General features: G+C 38.3%; 1 protein-coding gene across 2 annotated transcripts; it reads right to left on the reverse strand.

The window, feature by feature from the left end:
* Positions 1-776: 776 nt before the first annotated feature.
* UBE2B (ubiquitin conjugating enzyme E2 B) lies at positions 777-17,899 on the reverse strand. Of its 2 annotated transcripts, XM_041763098.1 has the most exons (6): positions 17,728-17,889; positions 15,627-15,707; positions 13,691-13,716; positions 9,178-9,267; positions 4,247-4,335; positions 777-2,586 (listed from the first exon to the last, which is right to left on the reverse strand). In XM_041763098.1, exons 1-6 carry the CDS (start codon positions 17,769-17,771, stop codon positions 2,458-2,460), a joined length of 459 nt encoding a protein of 152 aa, XP_041619032.1. In that variant the 5' UTR covers positions 17,772-17,889; the 3' UTR covers positions 777-2,457. The 2 variants fall into 2 exon arrangements, with proteins under 2 accessions (XP_041619032.1, XP_041619033.1); XM_041763099.1 differs by lacking the exon at positions 9,178-9,267 and having other exon boundaries at positions 17,728-17,899.
* Positions 17,900-19,542: the final 1,643 nt, after the last annotated feature.

Raw genomic sequence — 19,542 nt, forward strand, 5'->3', positions numbered from 1 at the left:
ATTTTAAAGTCTATTAGACTTTAAATAATTAGACTAATAGATTAGTATTTTTAAAAACAGGAGGACATATTAAAGTCTAATAGATTTTCTAAAATAGAACTCAATCCCTTAATATCTCTTAAGGAATAGTCTACTTCTTGGCTAAAAGACCAGATTGCCCAGATACAAATCCCAGCTCTATCACTTGCTAGCTTGCTGATCTTGAGCAAGTCACTTAATCTGTACACTATACTCATCTGTAATTTAATTGTACCAACCTCACAGGATTACCGTGTGTCTGAAATGTGGTCATATATGTTAAAGTGCTTCAAATAGTGCTATGTGCTCAGAGCATTCTATGTTAGTACTACTGGCAGAGAAAATGCACCACAAATGCATTTAAACTTTAGCATGAATCCAACTTCATACCAAAATAAGTTATTAACTTAGTTCTAGCCTCCTGCTATGCCACACATTTAGAAGATTTCCCTAGTTTAAAATTAAACCTTTTTAGTACGGTATAACCTTGTAAATTGAAGGTTTACATCTAGTACTTAACTAAAGAAACAGGAATCTGTTCCAAAGCTGAAGAAAAAAATGGAGGAGTAATTGGGAGAGGAATATTCCTAAGAATTTTCTCCAATGGGAATGTGAACTTGGTGGTTTTAGGTGTTGAATTTAGGACCTAGAGCTCAGAGACTTCCTGCAAAGTGAGATGTAACCCCCTTCTAAGTATCAATACTTGAAATATTTCAATTTTACATAGGGAAAGGAAAAGAGATTAGGATAAAAATAGATTCTGAAGCAGTACAAACAGCATTTAATAAAATAAGAGGGGAGACTCTCGTATACCTACTGTATATTAAGAGTCAGTCATTGGAGTAAATGTCTCCAGAAGCTACACTTTGTCTCAGAGCTGAATATGAAAGCATCACATTTACTATGACCAAAAAAGTAACTGTAAGCATCTTTTTTTTTTTTTTTTGGCCATTAATTCCAGTGAATGGACTCTCATTTGTATGAAAAGCTTTCTAAGACCATACAATTACTCCCAAATTTGCCAAGTAATAACTTTTAAAGGGAAACATCAACATTTAGTCTTCCAGTGTCAAACTTGGCTTAATAAACAGAAGCTGTAGACACTGCCATCCTGCAGTCTTCCAACAGAGAAACTGTTAGCTTACTAAACTAGTAAGAACAGGACAAGAAACTATTGGGGTTACTCAAATAGCTGTTTTTAACTACTAGAAAGACTACACAGGTGGTTCAACAGAATTTACTTGTATATTTTCCATTTTCTGTACTATTTGAAGGCATAGGATAGCTTTGTATAAGCTTTCTACAATACTGTGTTTTAAATTTATCCAGTAAACTAAGATGCAGTACAACTTTTATACAACTTAGGAGATTAAAAAAAAAAAAATCTCCACAAGAGAAAGCAACTCAGCAGGCCCTGATATTAAAACATTTTTCCAGAATAAACAGATATGCAATTGCATTAAAAGGCAGTTTTCAAATATTTTAAGTTACACCAAGAATCCTTCCAAGTATCTGCCTTACTAAACCAATGCAACCAATTCTTACTCAGTGTTAATAGTGGGGCGTGAATTTTAATAAATGTTTACTGTTTTACTTTCTTCATTATCAAAAACCTTTTAAAGTGCTATCAAGCAGCAAAGTAAGTTGCATTAGCTCTCTATTCCCGTAGAGGTGCCAATTCCTCATGGCAGAGGTACAAACTGTGAAATTGCAAAAGGTACAGTTTAACAGTAAGTAGTGCATGAAGAAACAGTAACAAGTGGCCTAAATACAGAGTTGGACAGAATCAAACCAGTTATGTCTATAATTGCTCAAGTGAAATGGATATAGTTTCATTCAAACATTCAAAATAAAGTTTGAAAATTATAATTGGTGGTTAGAATCAAATTTGAAGAATTTCTTGATAAAATATAAATCTGTTCTTTTGAAATTGGAAATGAAACTACTATCAATTGATGGAGAGCTAGAGACTTATTAACCCCTCCTAAACAGATAAGGAAATAAGTGACAAAGTCTCTTGCACTGAAGTTATGTATTTTAACAGCTTTACATGTAATATTCATATATAAAAAACTTTAAGTGCTTTTCTCCAATTTAAAAATCTAAAGAATTCAAAAATAAGGCATTCAATATTTGAAAAAAGTACAGATTTACAAAATGTGTATTATTCTGTCATGAAAACTCCACACCAACATTATACACTTGGAAAAAAATACAAACAGGATATATTACAAATTTATGTAAGCAATAACTTAGTTCACACCATGCAATAAAAAGTACATTAATCAAGATACACAAGCTTTTGTAGGTTCTAAACTGAAGGACTTTTTTTTTCTGCAGAATCCTTAAAACCTGTGGCACTTAAAATTTGTTAGCCTTTCTACTGAGAGGTAAATTATACACAACAATGATGAAAAAAATTAACAGACCAGTTGTCTATTATGAATCATTCCAGCTTTGTTCAACAATGGCCGAAACTCTTTTCTCATATTCTCGTTTGTTTTCCTGATAAAGCTGTGCTGCCTGGCTATTGGCTGGACTGTTTGGATTCGGTTCATCCAGCAGAGACTGAAAGGAAAGAGAAAAGGGAAAAAAGGATTAGTTGAATTGCTCTTTACATTAACATGGGTCAGATATGGAGCAGAGAGGTTGTATAAAAGAACAAATTACTCAGGAAAGAAATGGCAGATATTAGTATTATCTTCTGTATTTTTAGGTCTTAAATACTTTCAGAAATGGCTTGATCAATTTAATAATTTCCTGCTGCTAGAGAACTGACGTTTCCAAAACACAGTACTCAACTGCAGACCTCTAATTTCAAGGAAATTAGAAAAGTATATATGTATGTGTGTATATATATATATATATTTTTTTGTTTTGTTTTAAGATTTATTTATTCATGAGAGACACAGAAAGAGAGAGAGAGAGAGAGAGAGAGAGAGAGAGAGAGACAGGCAGAGGGAGAAGCAGGCTGCATGGAGAGAGCCCGACGTGCGACTCAATCCCGGGTATCCAGAATCACACCCTGGGCAGAAGGTGGTGCTAAACTGCTGAGCCACCCAGGATGCCCCAGAATATTCTTCTTTAACATACTTAAGCATTAGCCAGGAAATAAACAGCTTGATTTGGTTAATATACAATATTTGGAAATAGCACAGCAACTAACATAAGTTAGCTGTATAATATTAGTTATTGTATAATAATATACAATACTTGGAAATAATAGCATAGCAACTAACATTTTCCAAAGTTAAACTTTATTTTTATGGTTTACTTTGCAAATGTCTGATAGTAAGCTGGGTGGGGAATCTTGTTTCCTTTAATATAGAAAATATATACACCTAGCAGCAAGGGAATGAAATAGAGAAGTTCAAAATGTTTATAAAATGACTTGAATTAAAGCAGAAATGCAAGAGAAAAAGTTTTAAAAATATCACAAACCAAAATTTGACTTCTGCTCCTTTTACACCCACATAAACTAAAACATCCCTCACTTTACTTCTAAAACTGTCATTCAGGATCAACTCTGAAATAATCTGCCAGACTGGTTTGGCAAATGGTTACACTATCTTTTCTTTCTTTTTTTTTTTTACACTATCTGTTTTTAAAAAAGGATTTCTTGGATGGGGTAACATACTTAATGCTTCTCTGCACTTGGCAGTTTCCTGAGGTCACTATGGTTTTTCTAAGCAATCATCTTTATTTCCAAGAAGAGTTTTCCTTCTCCACATCCTCTGGCTATCCTTGATGGTCATAAATAATACTTGACCTGTGAGAACACTTGATTTACACAAGGACCAGGAAAATGACTGTAGGTTTGATCCAATGTGATCACTAAGAGAAAGGTAGGCCAGGGATGCTGGGTGGCTCAGTGGTTGAGCAATCCACCTTTGGCTCGGGGCATGATCCTGGGGTTCCAGGATCGAGTCCCGCATCGGGTTCCCTGTATGGACCCTGCTTCTCCCTCTGCCTCTCTCTCTCTATTTCTCATGAATAAATAAAATAAAACCCTAAAAAAAAAAAAAAAAGAGAGAGAGAGAGAGAGAGAAAGAAAGAGACAGAAAAGCAGACCAGCTGTCTGAAAATCATGGGATTATCCAAGCTGTGCTATTGGTTACATGGGTGCTAGGAAGCAAAGTTTCCTCATGTGGTCTTTAGACTGCTCCTAAAGAAGCTGACTATCCCACAGAATTTTGAAAATTCATGATGCAACCTAACATACACTTACCTGAATTGATGTTAAGATAGAAGATACATCATATGTTGGACTCCATCGATTCTGAAGGATATCTAAACATATGCTACCATCAGCATACACTGTAAAGACAATACTAAAATTGGTTACATATTGACTTTATCATATTTAACAGTTAAAGAGAAATCTTTGCCACAAACAGAATGCTTGGCCCAGTCAGAAGTTTTGAACATTATTTACCAAACCCTCTTGTCTCACAGAAAAACCACTGTTATAACTAAGGTCTCTTATTTTGCATCTTTTTGTCAGGAGGCTTTGTCACAGTTAAATTTTTTCAAATACCCATCTTCTATCCAATCTTTTTAAATCCCCTATTTCTAAATTCCTTAAATAAAGCTCCGGAAAAAAAAAATATTTTTTTTTTTAAATATTTTTTAACATCATAATTACATTCCCAGAAATTACATCTAAAAGAAATAAGTGTAAACATATGAAGTTTTATTTATAGGAAGTTCACTATAATACTGTTTATAAGAGTATAAAATTAGAAACTACCTTGTGATTCATAAAGAAGTGACTGGCTAAATAATAGTACATTCATATCACATAACCAACAGCAATGTAGCCAAGAGAAATGATACATATCTACCTTCTGTTAACTAATGCAGAAAGACCTCCACAATGCATTACACCTAAGATTCCATTTTTAGAGGATGTCATTTTTTTTTTTACAAAATATTTAAATATTTTCACTTGAACCACGTAAATATTTTGACATTCTGTGTAGTCACAAAACATCTGTAAGACTAAATGCCAAAATATAAGTACTGGCTCTCTGTAAATAAAAGGATTCTTGTATTTCATGATTTGTTTTTACGAATATGCATTCCTTTCATACTCAAAAAACAAACTAAAAATCAAGTGATTAATAGTTTTTTTTTTTTTTAAAGATTTTATTTATTTATTCATAGAGACAGAGAAAGAGAGAGGCAGAAACACAGGCTCCATGCAGGGAGCCCAATGTGGGTCTCGATCCAGGGTCTCCAGGATCACGCCCTGGGCTGCAGGCCGTGCTAAACTGCTGCACCACCGGGGCTGCCCTGATTAATAGGTTTTAAGTCTTTAATATCTGGACGGTTCTCCTCCCTCTGAAACTGAATAAATTTTTTTACCTGCTTGTGAGACTCTTGTCTATATGACAAATTTCCGTAACTGCTGTGTTGACAAAGAATAAATGCATTTAAATGTTATACTTTCAAACTTTGGAAAGTTTCACGGAGCAAGCCAGATCCTCTACATAAAGACACAACTAAGTAAGGCTTTTGGGAGGAAGAGGAGGCAAATTATATCTAAATACTGTCATTTCTCAGGGCTCTATCCTCTATCCTCTTCCTCCTTGCCCTCCTGTATATATACTTTCTGGGCATAGTTATTCACTCTCATGGCCTCAATCACCATTCATGTGCTAGCTACTTCCACTTACTAGTTTTTTGTTTTGTTTTTTTTAAGATTTTATTTATTCATGACAGACACACAGCGGGGGCGGGGGGGGGGGGCAGAGACACAGGTAGAGGGAGAAGCAGGCTCCATGCAGGGAGCCCGACAACGTGGGACCCGATCCCCGGACCCTAGGACCACACCCTGGGCTGAAGGCGGCGCTAAACTGCTGAGACACCCAGGGCTGCCCGACTTACTAGCTTTAGAGCAGATTTAAATCTCCACTTTAAAGCAGCCCAGTCAACTGTCTAGTATTTATCCCGCATGAACATCAAACTTGGCAAGCCTAAAGAACAATGATCACCCCTGTAAAATCCATAAAAGTACAAAATGATTTTAAAATTCTGAACTAGTAACTACTTCTAAGAAGTAATCCAAAAGCAAACAAGAAATAAACATCAACTAACAAATGAGTAAACAAAATATAGTATATACCCATAAAACGAAATTTCAGCAATAAAAGGAAATGGAATAAATACAGTTACAACATGGATGAATCCTGAAAAACTATCCCAGCTGAAAGAAGTAGAGACAAAAGACTATATTTATTATAGGATTTCATTTTAATGAAATGTCCATAACAGGCAATCCTTTTTTTCTTTTTTTTTTTTTAAGATTTTATTTCAAATAGAGAGAGACAACATGGGCAGGAGGAAGGGCAGAGGGAGAGGGAGAAGTAGGCTTGCCACTGAATGTGGGAGGCCAATCCAGGCTCTATCCTAGGACGCTGAGATCATGACCTGAGCGAAGGCAGATGCTTAACCAACTAAGCCACCCCAGCACCCCCCCTAACAGGCAAATCTATAAAGAAACTACAACTGCCTAGGGCTAGGGTGCTGGGAGAAAAGGGAGTGAGTGCCAACTGTCATGGGATTTTTTTGGAGATGAAAATGTTCTAAAATTGATAGGGTGATGGTTGCACAACTCCGTGTACCAAAACTCCGTGAGTTGTAAAATTTAAATGAATGAACAGCATGATACGTGAATTATATTTCAAGTAAAGATGTTTAAAAGGTAGACCAGAAAGTTAATAAAAGTACTGATAAAAGACAAAAGAGAAACCATTGTTATAATACATTGTTAAATTGTATATAATACAATGTATATATAACATTGTTATAAACCATTGTTAATACAAAGAGATGAAAAATAATCTAATACATTGTTTCCCTAAGGATGAAAATACTACACCTATACACAGATCCCCTCTGCACATTCTACAGTCTTTCCCACCTTGATTTACAAAACCTTACTATATTGTGGGTCAATTCAATAACAAGTCTAAGTCAGACAAAACTAAAGTGGAATAAATGTAAAGTGACTCCTTCTAAAACTAAGTTAACTGATGGAGAAGTCCATATTTAAATGAGCAAAGGCTACAAAATGGGAAGCTTAAATATTTTGGAAAATAACTTTTGTAATTTGTAATCCAGATATATACATGCATTAGAAGTGAACAAGAAGTTACGGAAGAGCATATCAATTACATAGAGTCACTCAGCATTTATGGAAAATAGGAATAAAAAAAATTTCTCCAAATGAAAATAGAAATGAGAGAAAAAAATGGAAAACTGTATTTTAAAAAGCCTTAAAAACATATGAACTTAAAAAAAAAAAAGATCTTATTTATTTATTCATGAGAGAGAGAGAGAGAGACAGAAAGAGACACAGGCAGAGGGAGAAACAGGTTCTCTGCAAGAGCCCGATTTGGGACTCAATCCTGGGACTCCAGGATCACACCTTGAGCCAAAGGCAGATGCTCAACCACTGAACCACCCAGGCGTCTCAATGTATGAATTTTTTACCCAATAATACCACTTCTAAAAATTTATTCTGTAATACTCTCACAGGTATTTGGGAAAAATTTTCAGGAATGTTCAAAGTGCTGTTTAAAATTACAAACAGGGGCATCTGGGTGATTCAGTGGTTGAGCCTTTGGCTCAGGTTGTGATCCCAGGGTCCTGGGATCGAGTCCCTTATCAGGTTCCCTACAGGGAGCCTGCTTTTCCTTCTGCCTATGTCTCTGCCTCTCTCTCTCTCTGTGTCTCTCTCATAAATGAATAAATAAAATCTTTAAATAAAATTACAAAAAACTTGGGGTACCTGGGTGGCTCAGTTGGTTAAGCAACTGACTCTTGATTTTGGCTCAGGTCTTGATCTCAGGGTCATGAGACAGAGCCCCAAGGCAGGCTCTGCTGAGTGTGGAGCCTACTTAAGATTCTTTCTCCCTGAACATAAAGACTCCTAACTCTGGGAAACGAACTACGGGTGGTGGAAGGGGAGGAGGGCGGGGGGTGGGAGGGAATGGGTGACGGGCACTGAGGGGGACACTTGACGGGATGAGCACTGGGTGTTTTTCTGTATGTTGGTAAATTGAACACCAATAAAAATTAATTTATTAAAAAAAAAATTCTTGGGATCCCTGGGTGGCGCAGCGGTTTGGCGCCTGCCTTTGGCCCAGGGCGCGATCCTGGAGACCCGGGATCGAATCCCACGTCGGGCTCCCGGTGCATGGAGCCTGCTTCTCCCTCTGCCTGTGTCTCTGCCTCTGTCTCTATCTCTCTGTGACTATCATAAAAAAAAAAAAAAAAAATTCTTTCTCCCTCTCCCACCTCACGCTCGCACTCTCTCAAAATAAAAAGTCTTAAAAAAAAAAACCTGAAAATCACCAACAACTGGACATCATTAATTATGATAATCGCAGAGAACATTTTGTAGCCATTAAGAATGATGCAAAAGAAAAAAAAATGATGCAAAGGATATTTAACAAGGAAAGATGTTCAATATATTAAAATAAGTCATTTTATATACATGACCTCAATTTTGTATAAGCATTAATTTGTGTTTTTTAAAAAATATTTATCTGAGAGAGAGAGACAGAGATAGTGAGAGAGCACAAGTTGGGAGGAGAGGAGGGAGAAGCAGACTCTCCGCTGAGCAGGGAGCCTGATGTGGAGCTCAATCCCAGCACCCTGGGATCATGACCCAAGCTGAAGGCAGATGCTTAAGTGACTGAGCCACCCAGGCACCCTTTTTTGTGTTTTTTAAAAGCTAAATTTTAAGTGACAAGTTCTTTTTGGTATCCTTCACATTTCTACACATGGATAGTATTTTAAAATCAAAAGTATAGGAGCATCTGAGCTCAGGTCATGATCCCAGGGTCTTGGGATTGAGTCTTGCTTCCGGCTTCCTACCAGGGAGCTTGCTTCTCCCTCTGCCTATGTCTCTGCTCCTCTCTGTGGGTCTCTCGTGAATAAATATATAAAATCTTAAAATAAAAAGTATTAAAACCTCACCTGAAATTTGGAACCTTCTAAAGATTCTAGGGTACAAAAATGTAGCTAATACTGACATGGAAGCAACATCTAGAATAGTGGCCCCTAGCAGTGAGAAGTATGGGTCAACTCTTAAAAGGAAGGAAAAAACTACCCCCCATCATTTGTGAATTTTAATAAAATGTTACTTACCATTTGGATGAAACATTTTGGATAAAAACCTAACAGTTGGTGGTTTATTTGGATACTCTTCAGAAAATTCTATTACTAGTTTAAAAGTACCTAGATAGAAAACAAACCAAAATAATTATGGTAAAGACAAGCATTAATTTTTAATCTCTTCATCAATGAATTCCCAACCCATACTAATTTTTGCACAACCATACAAAAATTAAAGTCACTTCTGGCTTAGCACATAAAACATACTAAATATACTTTGATTTACATTAGACTGGTAACATGCAGCATTGGCAAGCACTTGGGAACACACTTTCATGTGCTATTGGTGGGAATGTGAAACTGCCATACTTTTGGAAAGCAATTTGGCCCTAGCTACTGAAGTTTAAAATGCACATTTGGGGAACTACAGCTAGTTTATTATAGCTTAGAAGAGGGTATGTAAAAGATTTCAAGAGGGGCTAACGACCACATGACAAAGGACTTAGATTGGAGGCATGGACATTAATCTAAAAGGTCTCTTCTGTCCACACATGAATCCTTCCACTTAAATATGCCAAAACCCAGTAAGTATTAGTGTAACTGCCTATAGACCAATGTGGTACATTCTGCAAAGCAGTATTTTATGGTCAGTACAGACACAGGCTTTTAAAAAAATTACACATCTCTAACAAAGTCAATCTGTTCACAGGGTACAAAGTAGAACTCTCAACTCCCAATTCCAAATCTGTTTTGCAGAAATGACCATTATTACTGGTTTGGTAGGTCTTTTAGACTTCTATTTATTCATTATTTAGAGTTCTTTTATTTTGAGGAAATCCACCTGAAGGTTGGAGAGGTATTTTAACTACAGGCCCTTAAACATACTTGGTAAATTGAGACTTTTTCCTAATGAACTCAATAAAAGACATTCCAGATGTCCCTACAAGGTTCTTCCCTTATTTCATCAATGTAGTTTTAGAAAAACTAAACAATCTTCTCTAATTATTTTATCTGATATTTTATCTTTACGTATTTGGTATACAACCGCTACCTTTTAATCTTTTAAAATTATTATTACTATTATTTTTAAAGATTTTTATTTATTTATTCATGAAAGACACAGAGCGAGAGGCAGAGACACAGTGAGAGGGAGAAAAGCAGGCTTTCATGCAGGAAGCCCGATTTGGGACCTGATCCTGGGACCGCAGGATCACACCCTGAACCAGAGGCAGACGCTTAACTGCTGAGCCACCCAGGTGTCCCAACCTCTACCTTTTTACATTTTTTTTGCCCTTTGGAAATTTGGCATGAGGGAAGCCAAAGATACAAGCAAAATCTGTTATCTATTTTATATTCCAAATATATCAGATTATTATGAAACATAGTGAAGACAGCCTTGTATCTAACCTGTATTTTGAAGGTTTGAATTTTAATTAAAAAAATGTAATTTTAAGAATTTCAGCCTACAAAATATGGAACAGCCATTTTCAAGTTTTTTTCCTTCCACTTTATGGAGTCTCAGGACCCCCTTATACTCCTATTCCCAACCAACACCAAGCTTCCAATGGGAAGTCAACTGAATGTGAAGCTGGAAAGAGATACATGGGACAGCATACCATTTTATGTATTTCCAAAGATGAAAAATCATTTCACTTTTAAATATTGGTTCTTTAATAAATAGCCTGCAGAAATTCCCCCAATTTTTAACAATCTGTTCTCACGAACTCGTACAAACTGCCTCCAGTGCTACTGGATGTAACTATTAGTATTTCCTGTATTAGACAGTATTTAACTTATGAATTTCCTTAAAAAGTAATTTCTATTTTCAATGTGAGGCTGTAACTCATGACCCCGAGATCAAGAATCACATGCTCTACCAACTGATCCAATCAGGCACCTCTAACTCAGAAAAATTTAAAAAATTCACTAATTACTGTAAACTCACTACAAAATAACCTGAGTAACATTTAATGAGAAGTAATATATTTCCCCACAAAGTTAGTAAAAAGCTTAGCACTGTTTTACATTTTTGCAAATCTCAAATGATTGACTTAATACAAGACAGCTGGATTCCCTCAGCTGCCTCTGCATTCGATTTGTTGCAGTATGTTGTTTTGGGATGAGATACAGAAGAAAATAAGGCCTCACAAAAATACATAAATGAAAAAATATTTTCATAGTTTTCTCAGATAACTGTAGATACTCTTTTTTGGTTACTATACTAAGGAAGTGGTAAGCTTTTAAAGGTTAGCTGCAATGTAGACTGAAATCATATAAACTTTTTGCATCAGTTAAACTAAAATCTGTTACTCATTGCATAAATGTTTTATCCATCCATAATCTACTAACATGATACACTGGTCATTCAGAAAATATTGGTTCAATGAATTATACAAATCTTGTAAATGTTGCCACATTTCATTACACACTATCCATAAACATATAACAACTAGGTAATACTGCCTACTGATGTTTATCAGAGAAGTCTTGAAGTACTGGGAAACCATTATTTTATCAGCAGCAACAATACTGTCAGTTACTTTCCTTGATCTAACAGCTCATTTCAGTCACTTATGAGTCTAAACAGTTGAGTCTAAATTATCAGTTTGTCTCTCATTCAAGTAAAAATGTTCCATGAAAAAAAGTGTAAGTTGCAACTCAAAACAACTGCAAAAGTGCTTTTGCCTCCAGAAAATCATGAGAAGTGTTTTATGTATATTTCCCACTTAATCACACAGATTATTTTAAAAAGGCATACTCAAAGGTCAACAATTAATAATATCTACTTTTTTCATCAAGATGAATTTCCTTTGCTATCAAGACATTTTTAAGTGAAAATGACAAGTTTTTTAAAAATGCAAAGAATATGGGGCACTAGGCTGGCTCAGTCAGGCTCTTGATCTAGGGGTGTGGGTTCAAGCCCCACATGTTGGGTGTAGAGATGACTTCAAAACAAAACAAAACAAAAAACAAAACAAAACAAAACAAAACAAAACAAAAACCAGGGACGCCTGGGTGGCTCAGCGGTTGAGCATCTGCCTTTGGCTCAGGTGTGATCCTGGATTCCTGGGATAGAGTCCCACATCAGGCTCCTTGCATGGAGCTTATTTCTTCTCCCTCTGCCTGTGTCTCTGCCTCTCTTTCGGTGTCTCTCATGAATAAATAAAATCTTAAAAAACCAAAACTGAAACCAACAAATAAAATGCAAAGAATAGGGGTGCCTAGGTGGCTCAGGTCAAGATCTCAGGGTCCTGGGATTGAGCCCAATGGGCTCCCTGCTCAGTGGGAAGCCTGCTTCTCCCTCTACCTCTGCTCCTCCCACTATTTATGCCCTTTCTCTAATACATAAAATCTTAAAAAAAAAAAAAAAAGCAAAGAATACCATGACTATTTGTACGTTTAGAGACAGTCTTAATTTGTACCAAGATGCTAAACTGCATAGGTCCAAGTTTAGCCACTAATGTTTTTGTACCATCACTGCAAACGCTGATAGAGCAAAAAAAGACAAATGCCTCAAATTATAAAGACAGTTTTAATTATAAGGAACCCATGAAAGTCTCAGGGACTTGAAGGGGGTTTATGGACCACCTGAGAACCCCTGGTACAGTGCAAAAAGTTGAAGTCCTTAGAGCTACTTCTCTTCAATTCCTTATCCCCACTTAGAAGAAACCACTGATAATGGTGTGGTTTGTAACCCTTTAATACCCACACACTTGAATATATGTGTTTAGTAAAAATATACGTTATTCTAAAACTGTCTCGAGACATATGTCCAGATTTGCCTTACTATTCTTCAACAAGTACATAATATTCCATAATATAGATACCTCGTAATTTGCTTAACCATTTTCCCCTATTAAGCATTCAGGTTATCTCCTTAAAAAATAGTATCTTTGTTCAAATATCTTCAATGGGTTAATTCTGGAGACATTTTGATAATTAAAACAAATCTGTTCAATAATTCTTAAAAATCTATGCTGTAATTAGAGAAAATCTAAGAACCCGATTACAATCAATTTGAAAAGTGCAATTATAAATACGTATCAGGACCAGTTTCCCATTTTCCTGGCTTTTGGTGGAAATACTAAATTTAAGAAATAAAAGATTACACAGAATGCTACTTACAGGTGTCAAAAGCCAGCTGTATGTGAAGCTACTGGCAGGTCTTTCTTACTTTAATATTTCAGTTATTTTATTTTTAAGTAATCTCTGCACCAAATGTGAGGCTCGACCTTACAACCCTGAGACAGAGTCACGTGCTCTACTGAATGAGCCAGCCAGATGCCTCAGCTATGAAAGTTTAAGAACAATTTCAGCTTGACACCTTATCAACATAGATAACAATATTAAAAAAGCACGATTATCCACCATTAACCTACTATCTAGGCCTTCAGTTCTACAGCCAAATACCAAAGTAACACAAAGAACTGGCAATGGAGGTGGTCAAGCTGATACAGAAAATAGTTTTAAGTATGTTGGTGTTAACAATTATGTACTGAAACGCAGCATCCTAATATTACAGAAAACATAATTGAGAATGACTTACCATCTTCAAAGGGTGTCCCTTCTGGTCTGAAAACAAGAAGATTTCTGATTAAAAGATGTTTCATTCTGCCTTTTCTTGATTTTTTTTTTTTTTTAAAGTAGGGTCCAGGCCCAATGCAGAACCCAATACAGTGCCTAACTCCAGAGATCTAAAACCTGAGGTGAGGGATCCCTGGGTGGCACAGCTGTTTAGCGCCTGCCCTTGGCCCAGGGCGCGATCCTGGAGACCCGGGATCGAATCCCACGTCGGGCTCCCGGTGCATGGAGGCTGCTTCTCCCTCTGCCTATGTCTCTGCCTCTCTCTCTCTCTCTCTCTCTCTCTGTGGGACTATCATAAATAAATAAAAATTAAAAAAAAAAAACAAAACTTTTTAAAACCTGAGGTGAGATGATGAATCAGTTGCCCATACAAGCCACCCAGGCACCCCTCTTTTTCTTGATTTTTAAGAGTCAAAAGGATAAACACACAGAGAAAGAGGGGGCTTATTCTAATGATTTGTGGAGTTTTAAAGATACTGTTAGTTTAGTACCATCTTAGCTCTAGATTTTTATAGAGATAGGCATAAAGGATAACTATTCTATGTTTTCATTTTAGGGGGGATTTACAAAGACAAGCCTCATAGTTTTAGCACCAAAACAATTCAGTTCATAAATACCAACCAGTCACTTTGTAAATGTATATTCTTAAGAGAAAAAAATCATATTTTCAATTCACATCAATAAGATGGAAATGCCCCTGCAAAATAATTATATAACACCAAACCAAGCATCCTGCTTCCCAACAAAGCAACACTTCTTGTTCAAAACAGCTAGAGAGAACTGATGTAACCAAGAAAACCACTTTCTTTTGCTCAAACCTTTTCCCTGCCTCCATACCCCAATTTGATCTTTCCTAAGCAGCACCATCAAGCGTTATTTCTTCTTGCAAGGCACATTCAGGACCTCAAAGCATGTTAGCCTGAATTTAACGTAATCTATTTTTAAAAAGATTTTATTATTCATTCACGAAAGAGAGAGAGAGAGAGACAGGGGCAGAGACATAGGCAGAGGGAGAAGCAGGCTCCATTGGCAGGGGTGGGGGTGGGGGGGTGGTGGTTCCTGCTTGATGCAGGACTCCATTCTAAGACTCTAAGACCTGAGCCAAAGGCAGATGCTCAACCGCTGAGCCACCCAGGTACCCCAAATATAATCTCTTTAGAAGAATACACTCATTTTTCCACTATTATTTAAGATAGTTTCATAACTAATTCAATGGCTACTCAGAACTGTTTATGAAGGTGTTCCTTTAAGGTTTTAGTACAAACCCCTGGTTTTAAAAAGTGTGAAAGAAAAAGAGATCAAGTCCAGAAAAATAAAAGGCATAAGGAAATTTTAAATTAAGAGGCATATATACAGGGCACCCATATAGCTCAGTGGTTGATTTGGGCTCAGGTCATGATCTCAGGGTTGTGATATGGAGCCCTGTGTTGGGCTTGGCACTTGGTGTGGAGTCTGCTTGAGATTTTCTCTCTCTCTCCCCACTCTACTCCTACCTCTATTTAAAAAAAAAAAAAAAAGTGTTATATATATAACACGTGATACATTTCTCATGAATTCTTGCCACACTGGAAGCTCTGGGTATTTTTTAGTTTTTAGTCTTTTTACAGTTCCAAAAGAATGCAAGCATAAACATTTGCTTGGTACATTTTATTCTGTACAATAATTTACCTTTTCTTGTTTAATTTTTATCAGATAAAACCCAAAGTGATTGTAAAATCATAAATAATACAACACAAATTTTAGTTAACTGCAGAAACACTTAACAGAATTTCTTTTCTAATTTACTTTGCAGTTTCTGTAAGAGCCCTCAATTCCACCTCAGCCTCTTTGCCTACTTGCTACATTCACTTTTCTTAAAGAATTACTATACCTATCATTTGTTATATCTTTCCACTCACCCAAATATAACTGCATTCCACTGCATAATGTTGTTTTCAGATGGTGCGCCACTGACACCCACAGGTGGGTCCTCTTGCAATCTAGAAATCCAGAGTAGTAATTTTCAAAGTTGAACATTAAGGTCGCTATGAAGGCCAAAGAGAACCCTTATGGACTATTCTACCTACTTTAACACCATTTCCTTGTTCTTGTGCTTAGGAGGAAAATAATATGACTTAAAAAAAAAGAAATCAATCACATATATACTTCTTAAACACCTCTCCAAATTGACTAAAATTCCAAAGGCCTTTGGACTCATCCTTTTTTGAATATCAAGCTTAAGATGTACCTTTGAGAAGTGATACACATAGAATGCCATCAACAACAAAAATTAAAGGCCCCAAGTCCGATTTTCACAGACCACCTTTTTTCGTGCTCTAAAGATGCAAAGACGGTCTGATTCCAAACCACAGCTACCTGTGCAACATGACCACCCCCACCAAAACCAAAAAAAGGATCCTCAAGGCAAACACTAAATGACTGAAAACACTTATATTCAATTTAATTAGGAAACTAGTTTTAGGAGAGTAGCCTTCTCTTATTTGCTTCAATTAGCAGTAGCTTTTAAAGTAATCAAGCTTCAGTTAGGTTTTTTTCATCAGTCGCTATTTTAAAGATCTGCCCTACAAGCTAAATCTACCTCTTTTATCAAGAGACTCGATACAAAGCTACCTTCCAACACTTGTCATAATCAAATTTTTGTAACCTGAAGCCCCTTGGAAAACTACCAAAGGTGCCATGTGTTCAATTCAGAATTAACAGAGAAAGGCAGTAAGAAACCAGAGTAACAATGGACACGAACTGCAAGTTTTATTATTTGGATTTCACTCTTTGGAGCTAAGCTTTGATTTGACTTTAATCTTCAGAAGACAAACTTTTAAAACAAATATAGCATTTTATATACAGATATCAATATGTAGTGATTGTCACATAATAAGATACTTTGAAATTAGTCTACATAAAAATAGTTCTCTCCAGTCAACCTCAAACACATCAATCCAGAAGCCTTAATGGATTTATTCTGCTTCTAGCCCACTGAAGGTACATTAGGAATATATTCAATGATAAACTGCCCAAAGCCTAAAACAATGGCTTCCAAATGCCTCACCTATGGCTTTATAATGGCGAAGTTAAAAGGTTGCTTCCTGGGCAGCTAACCCAAGTTTCTATATTTTGTCAGAGCAGGTCTCCCGAGGAAAGCAACAAAACCCCCACAAAACGTGCAGTGGATCGTAATGGTAAGTTTTCTTATTTTTTTCCGCCTCCGTACTTCCAAGTATCCAAAGGTAAACTGAAAAAAAGGTCACTTCCTCCTTACTAACCCCAACACCTCCTAACAAAACCCTATTTTACAAAAGGAGGCCGAGCGAGTATCAGGTTAGCGCCAGTCTCGAGGAAGGCATTTTTCCAGACTTTGGAGGCTATAGATAGGGCTTTAGACACCAGGCCACAGAGCTGAGTTCCAGAAGGCCCTGGCAGCCCAGCCCGGGCTCCCAGCCCGAGACCCAGCTCTCTAAGCCAGTTCTCAAGGTCCTTTCGGGCGGCGAGGGAGAGTCGGGTTTCCGAGGATGGGTTAACAACCTCCGGACCTCGCGCTGCAGACCCCACCCTCGCTGCAGAGAGAATGAGAGGGGGGGGGCGCTTTTCATCCCAACCCTGCCCCTCAGCTAAGACCACAGGGCCATCCAGCAAAACTGGTGCAGCAAGCAGGGAATAGGATTCTGCAAGGGTTTGCTTTTGGGGGACAGAGGAAGGGGAAATGAAGCTTGAGCTCTAGGACTAGACGTCGGGGGGCTGACCCAAGTGGGCAGCGGGGAACCCTAGGACAAACCATAGCCATCTTTTTACTTTTGGGGGAGGGGGTACCGAAATTTCTTACGTCGGCAGAGTGAGCAAGGATGAAGGAGTGCGAACCGGGACTAGGGCTGGGCTTCCTTCGGGACCCCTGGGCCCAGAGGAGGCCCTCTTAGGGTTAGGAGAAGAAGGTGTCCCGGATCCCCGCCCTGCAGCCCCATAGCTGTGGGGAGGAGCCGTCATCCAGGCGGAGGTGAGCGCCCTTACCGCTTGAAATCCCGCATGAGCCTCCTCCGGGCCGGAGTCGACATGCTCCCCAGCTGCCCCGCGGTCAGTCTGAGAGAAAAGAGTCCCGCGCAGCCCCCCCACCCCCCGGCGCGGCGGCCGAATCACTGTGGGTCACCGCCGCCGCCGAGGCTGCACAAACAACCCTGCAATGACGTCTCCCTCCGCCGCCTCCAGATCCCTCCGCCCTCCGCCAGTACCACGGGGGGAGGGGGTTGGGGGAGAAGGGCACGGGGCGTCTGGACGCGTTTTGGGAGCTCTGCGGCAGGGCTCTATCAATCTTGGCTTCCTAATCTAATGGATAAATTAGTCCTCTCTGTTCTATTATTGGAAGTTGTGGATTAAGAGACCCCGAAACCGAAACACCATCCTATGCCTCCCCCTTTTAGTAGTTTAAACTCGACCGGGTGGGGACAGAGAGCCGCATCCGGGGCCAGAGATTTCAGGGAAAGGAGGTGGGATGACGTAAGGTCACGTGACCGCCGGCGGCGTTGTCAACAATCCACCCCTGAGGGGGAGGGGACGAAGTATCTAGAACCACGTGTCCCTATGACGAGGTTGGAACGGATCACGTGAAAGTGTCGTCTGAATGAGTCTCAGGTCTAGGCAGCACCGGGTAGTTAAGTTTATGGGGTTGAGGGCGCGTATGGGTCTTTACTAAGTTTTCCCTCCAGTTTGTTTCATGAAAAGGGTCGGCGGTCGTGGCAGAAGCAAAAGCTTGTTTTGCTTAAGTTTTAAAAACAGCTCAAAGTAATACGGACTTAAAATCTTTTCTGGTTGATTCAGTGGCTTATCAAATCTGGTACATGGGGCAGAGTGAGGGAACCTCTGTTTTTTATAAGTAGCCCAGCATTGAAATGTTGAGGCCCACACCAACTAAAATTCCCCGAAATGCTTCCATGAGGCCACCAAAGAGCCTGTATGCGCATCACAATGGGGTTTGCAGGGTTGGAAATTCCGGAGACAAAAAAAAAAAAAAAATGGTATAGAGATTGTCTTAAGGTTTGTTGACTATCTCTATGGAATTACAGAATTTTATTTTAACATAAGCCTCATTTGAGGATTGGTGTCAAAATGTGTCAAAGTCCATGACTGGCTAAGATAGGGTACATGGAGATGAGATCGCAAAGCATTTAGAAGGGTGGCTGGATGTCACGAAAGCCTAAAAACTTGGATGTGGGGAAGAGATTTTGCAGACGTGGGTGGGAGTTATATAGCTAACCTGGATAACTCATTTCAGGTTTCCTACACCAGCAAGTAAGGTGCAGATGGGTCTGAGATGTCCACCAGGTTGCTCAGAGGTGTTGAGTTCCCTCCTTCCATTGCCTTTGATTCCTGGCCTCAGGGCTTTGCTGGTCTGGAGGACTCTGAACACCTTATATCCTTCTGGGTAATTCTTCAGCCCAAGGCATAGTGGGAGCGTTGCACCAAGTTGCCCATAGTTTCCTGGAAACTGAAAGCGTTAATTTCCCTCACTTTCTTGCTACCTCTTTTTCTCAAAACCCTGAATTCTGTCTTTTGCTTTTATAACTTCATTGGTGATCAAGTAAGCCAAGCCTGACTCTTGATAGGTTCTGCGATGCATCCACAAATGAAATTCTGTAAGTTAAAAGCTGAATATTCTCATCTTTTGCCTCCCCCAGTAGCGATCCTAATCCTCACCGTAGCTAAGGATGAAGACATACGGGTCAGTATGTATGCAGTAAAATGCCAAAGAAAATCTTCAAAAAATATCCCTATCGGGTCATTAGCTAGCAATGTATAATTGTTCTGGAATCTCACAGTGTATGGAGGCTG

The sequence above is a fragment of the Vulpes lagopus genome, chromosome 7 (assembly GCF_018345385.1).
Source record: "Vulpes lagopus strain Blue_001 chromosome 7, ASM1834538v1, whole genome shotgun sequence".
Taxonomy (NCBI): Eukaryota; Metazoa; Chordata; class Mammalia; order Carnivora; family Canidae; genus Vulpes; species Vulpes lagopus.

What these genes read in the sequence shown, in the direction of transcription:
- UBE2B (XM_041763098.1), bottom strand. Translation starts at nt 17,771, where the DNA reads ATGTCGACTCCGGCCCGGAGGAGGCTCATGCGGGATTTCAAGCG. An exon ending in AGGGACACCCTTTGAAGATG is followed by an intron (nt 9,268 to 13,690) that starts GTAAGTCATTCT and finishes TTTTCTATCTAG; the next exon opens with GTACTTTTAAACTAGTAATA. An exon ending in CAAAATGTTTCATCCAAATG is followed by an intron (nt 4,336 to 9,177) that starts GTAAGTAACATT and finishes TTGTCTTTACAG; the next exon opens with TGTATGCTGATGGTAGCATA.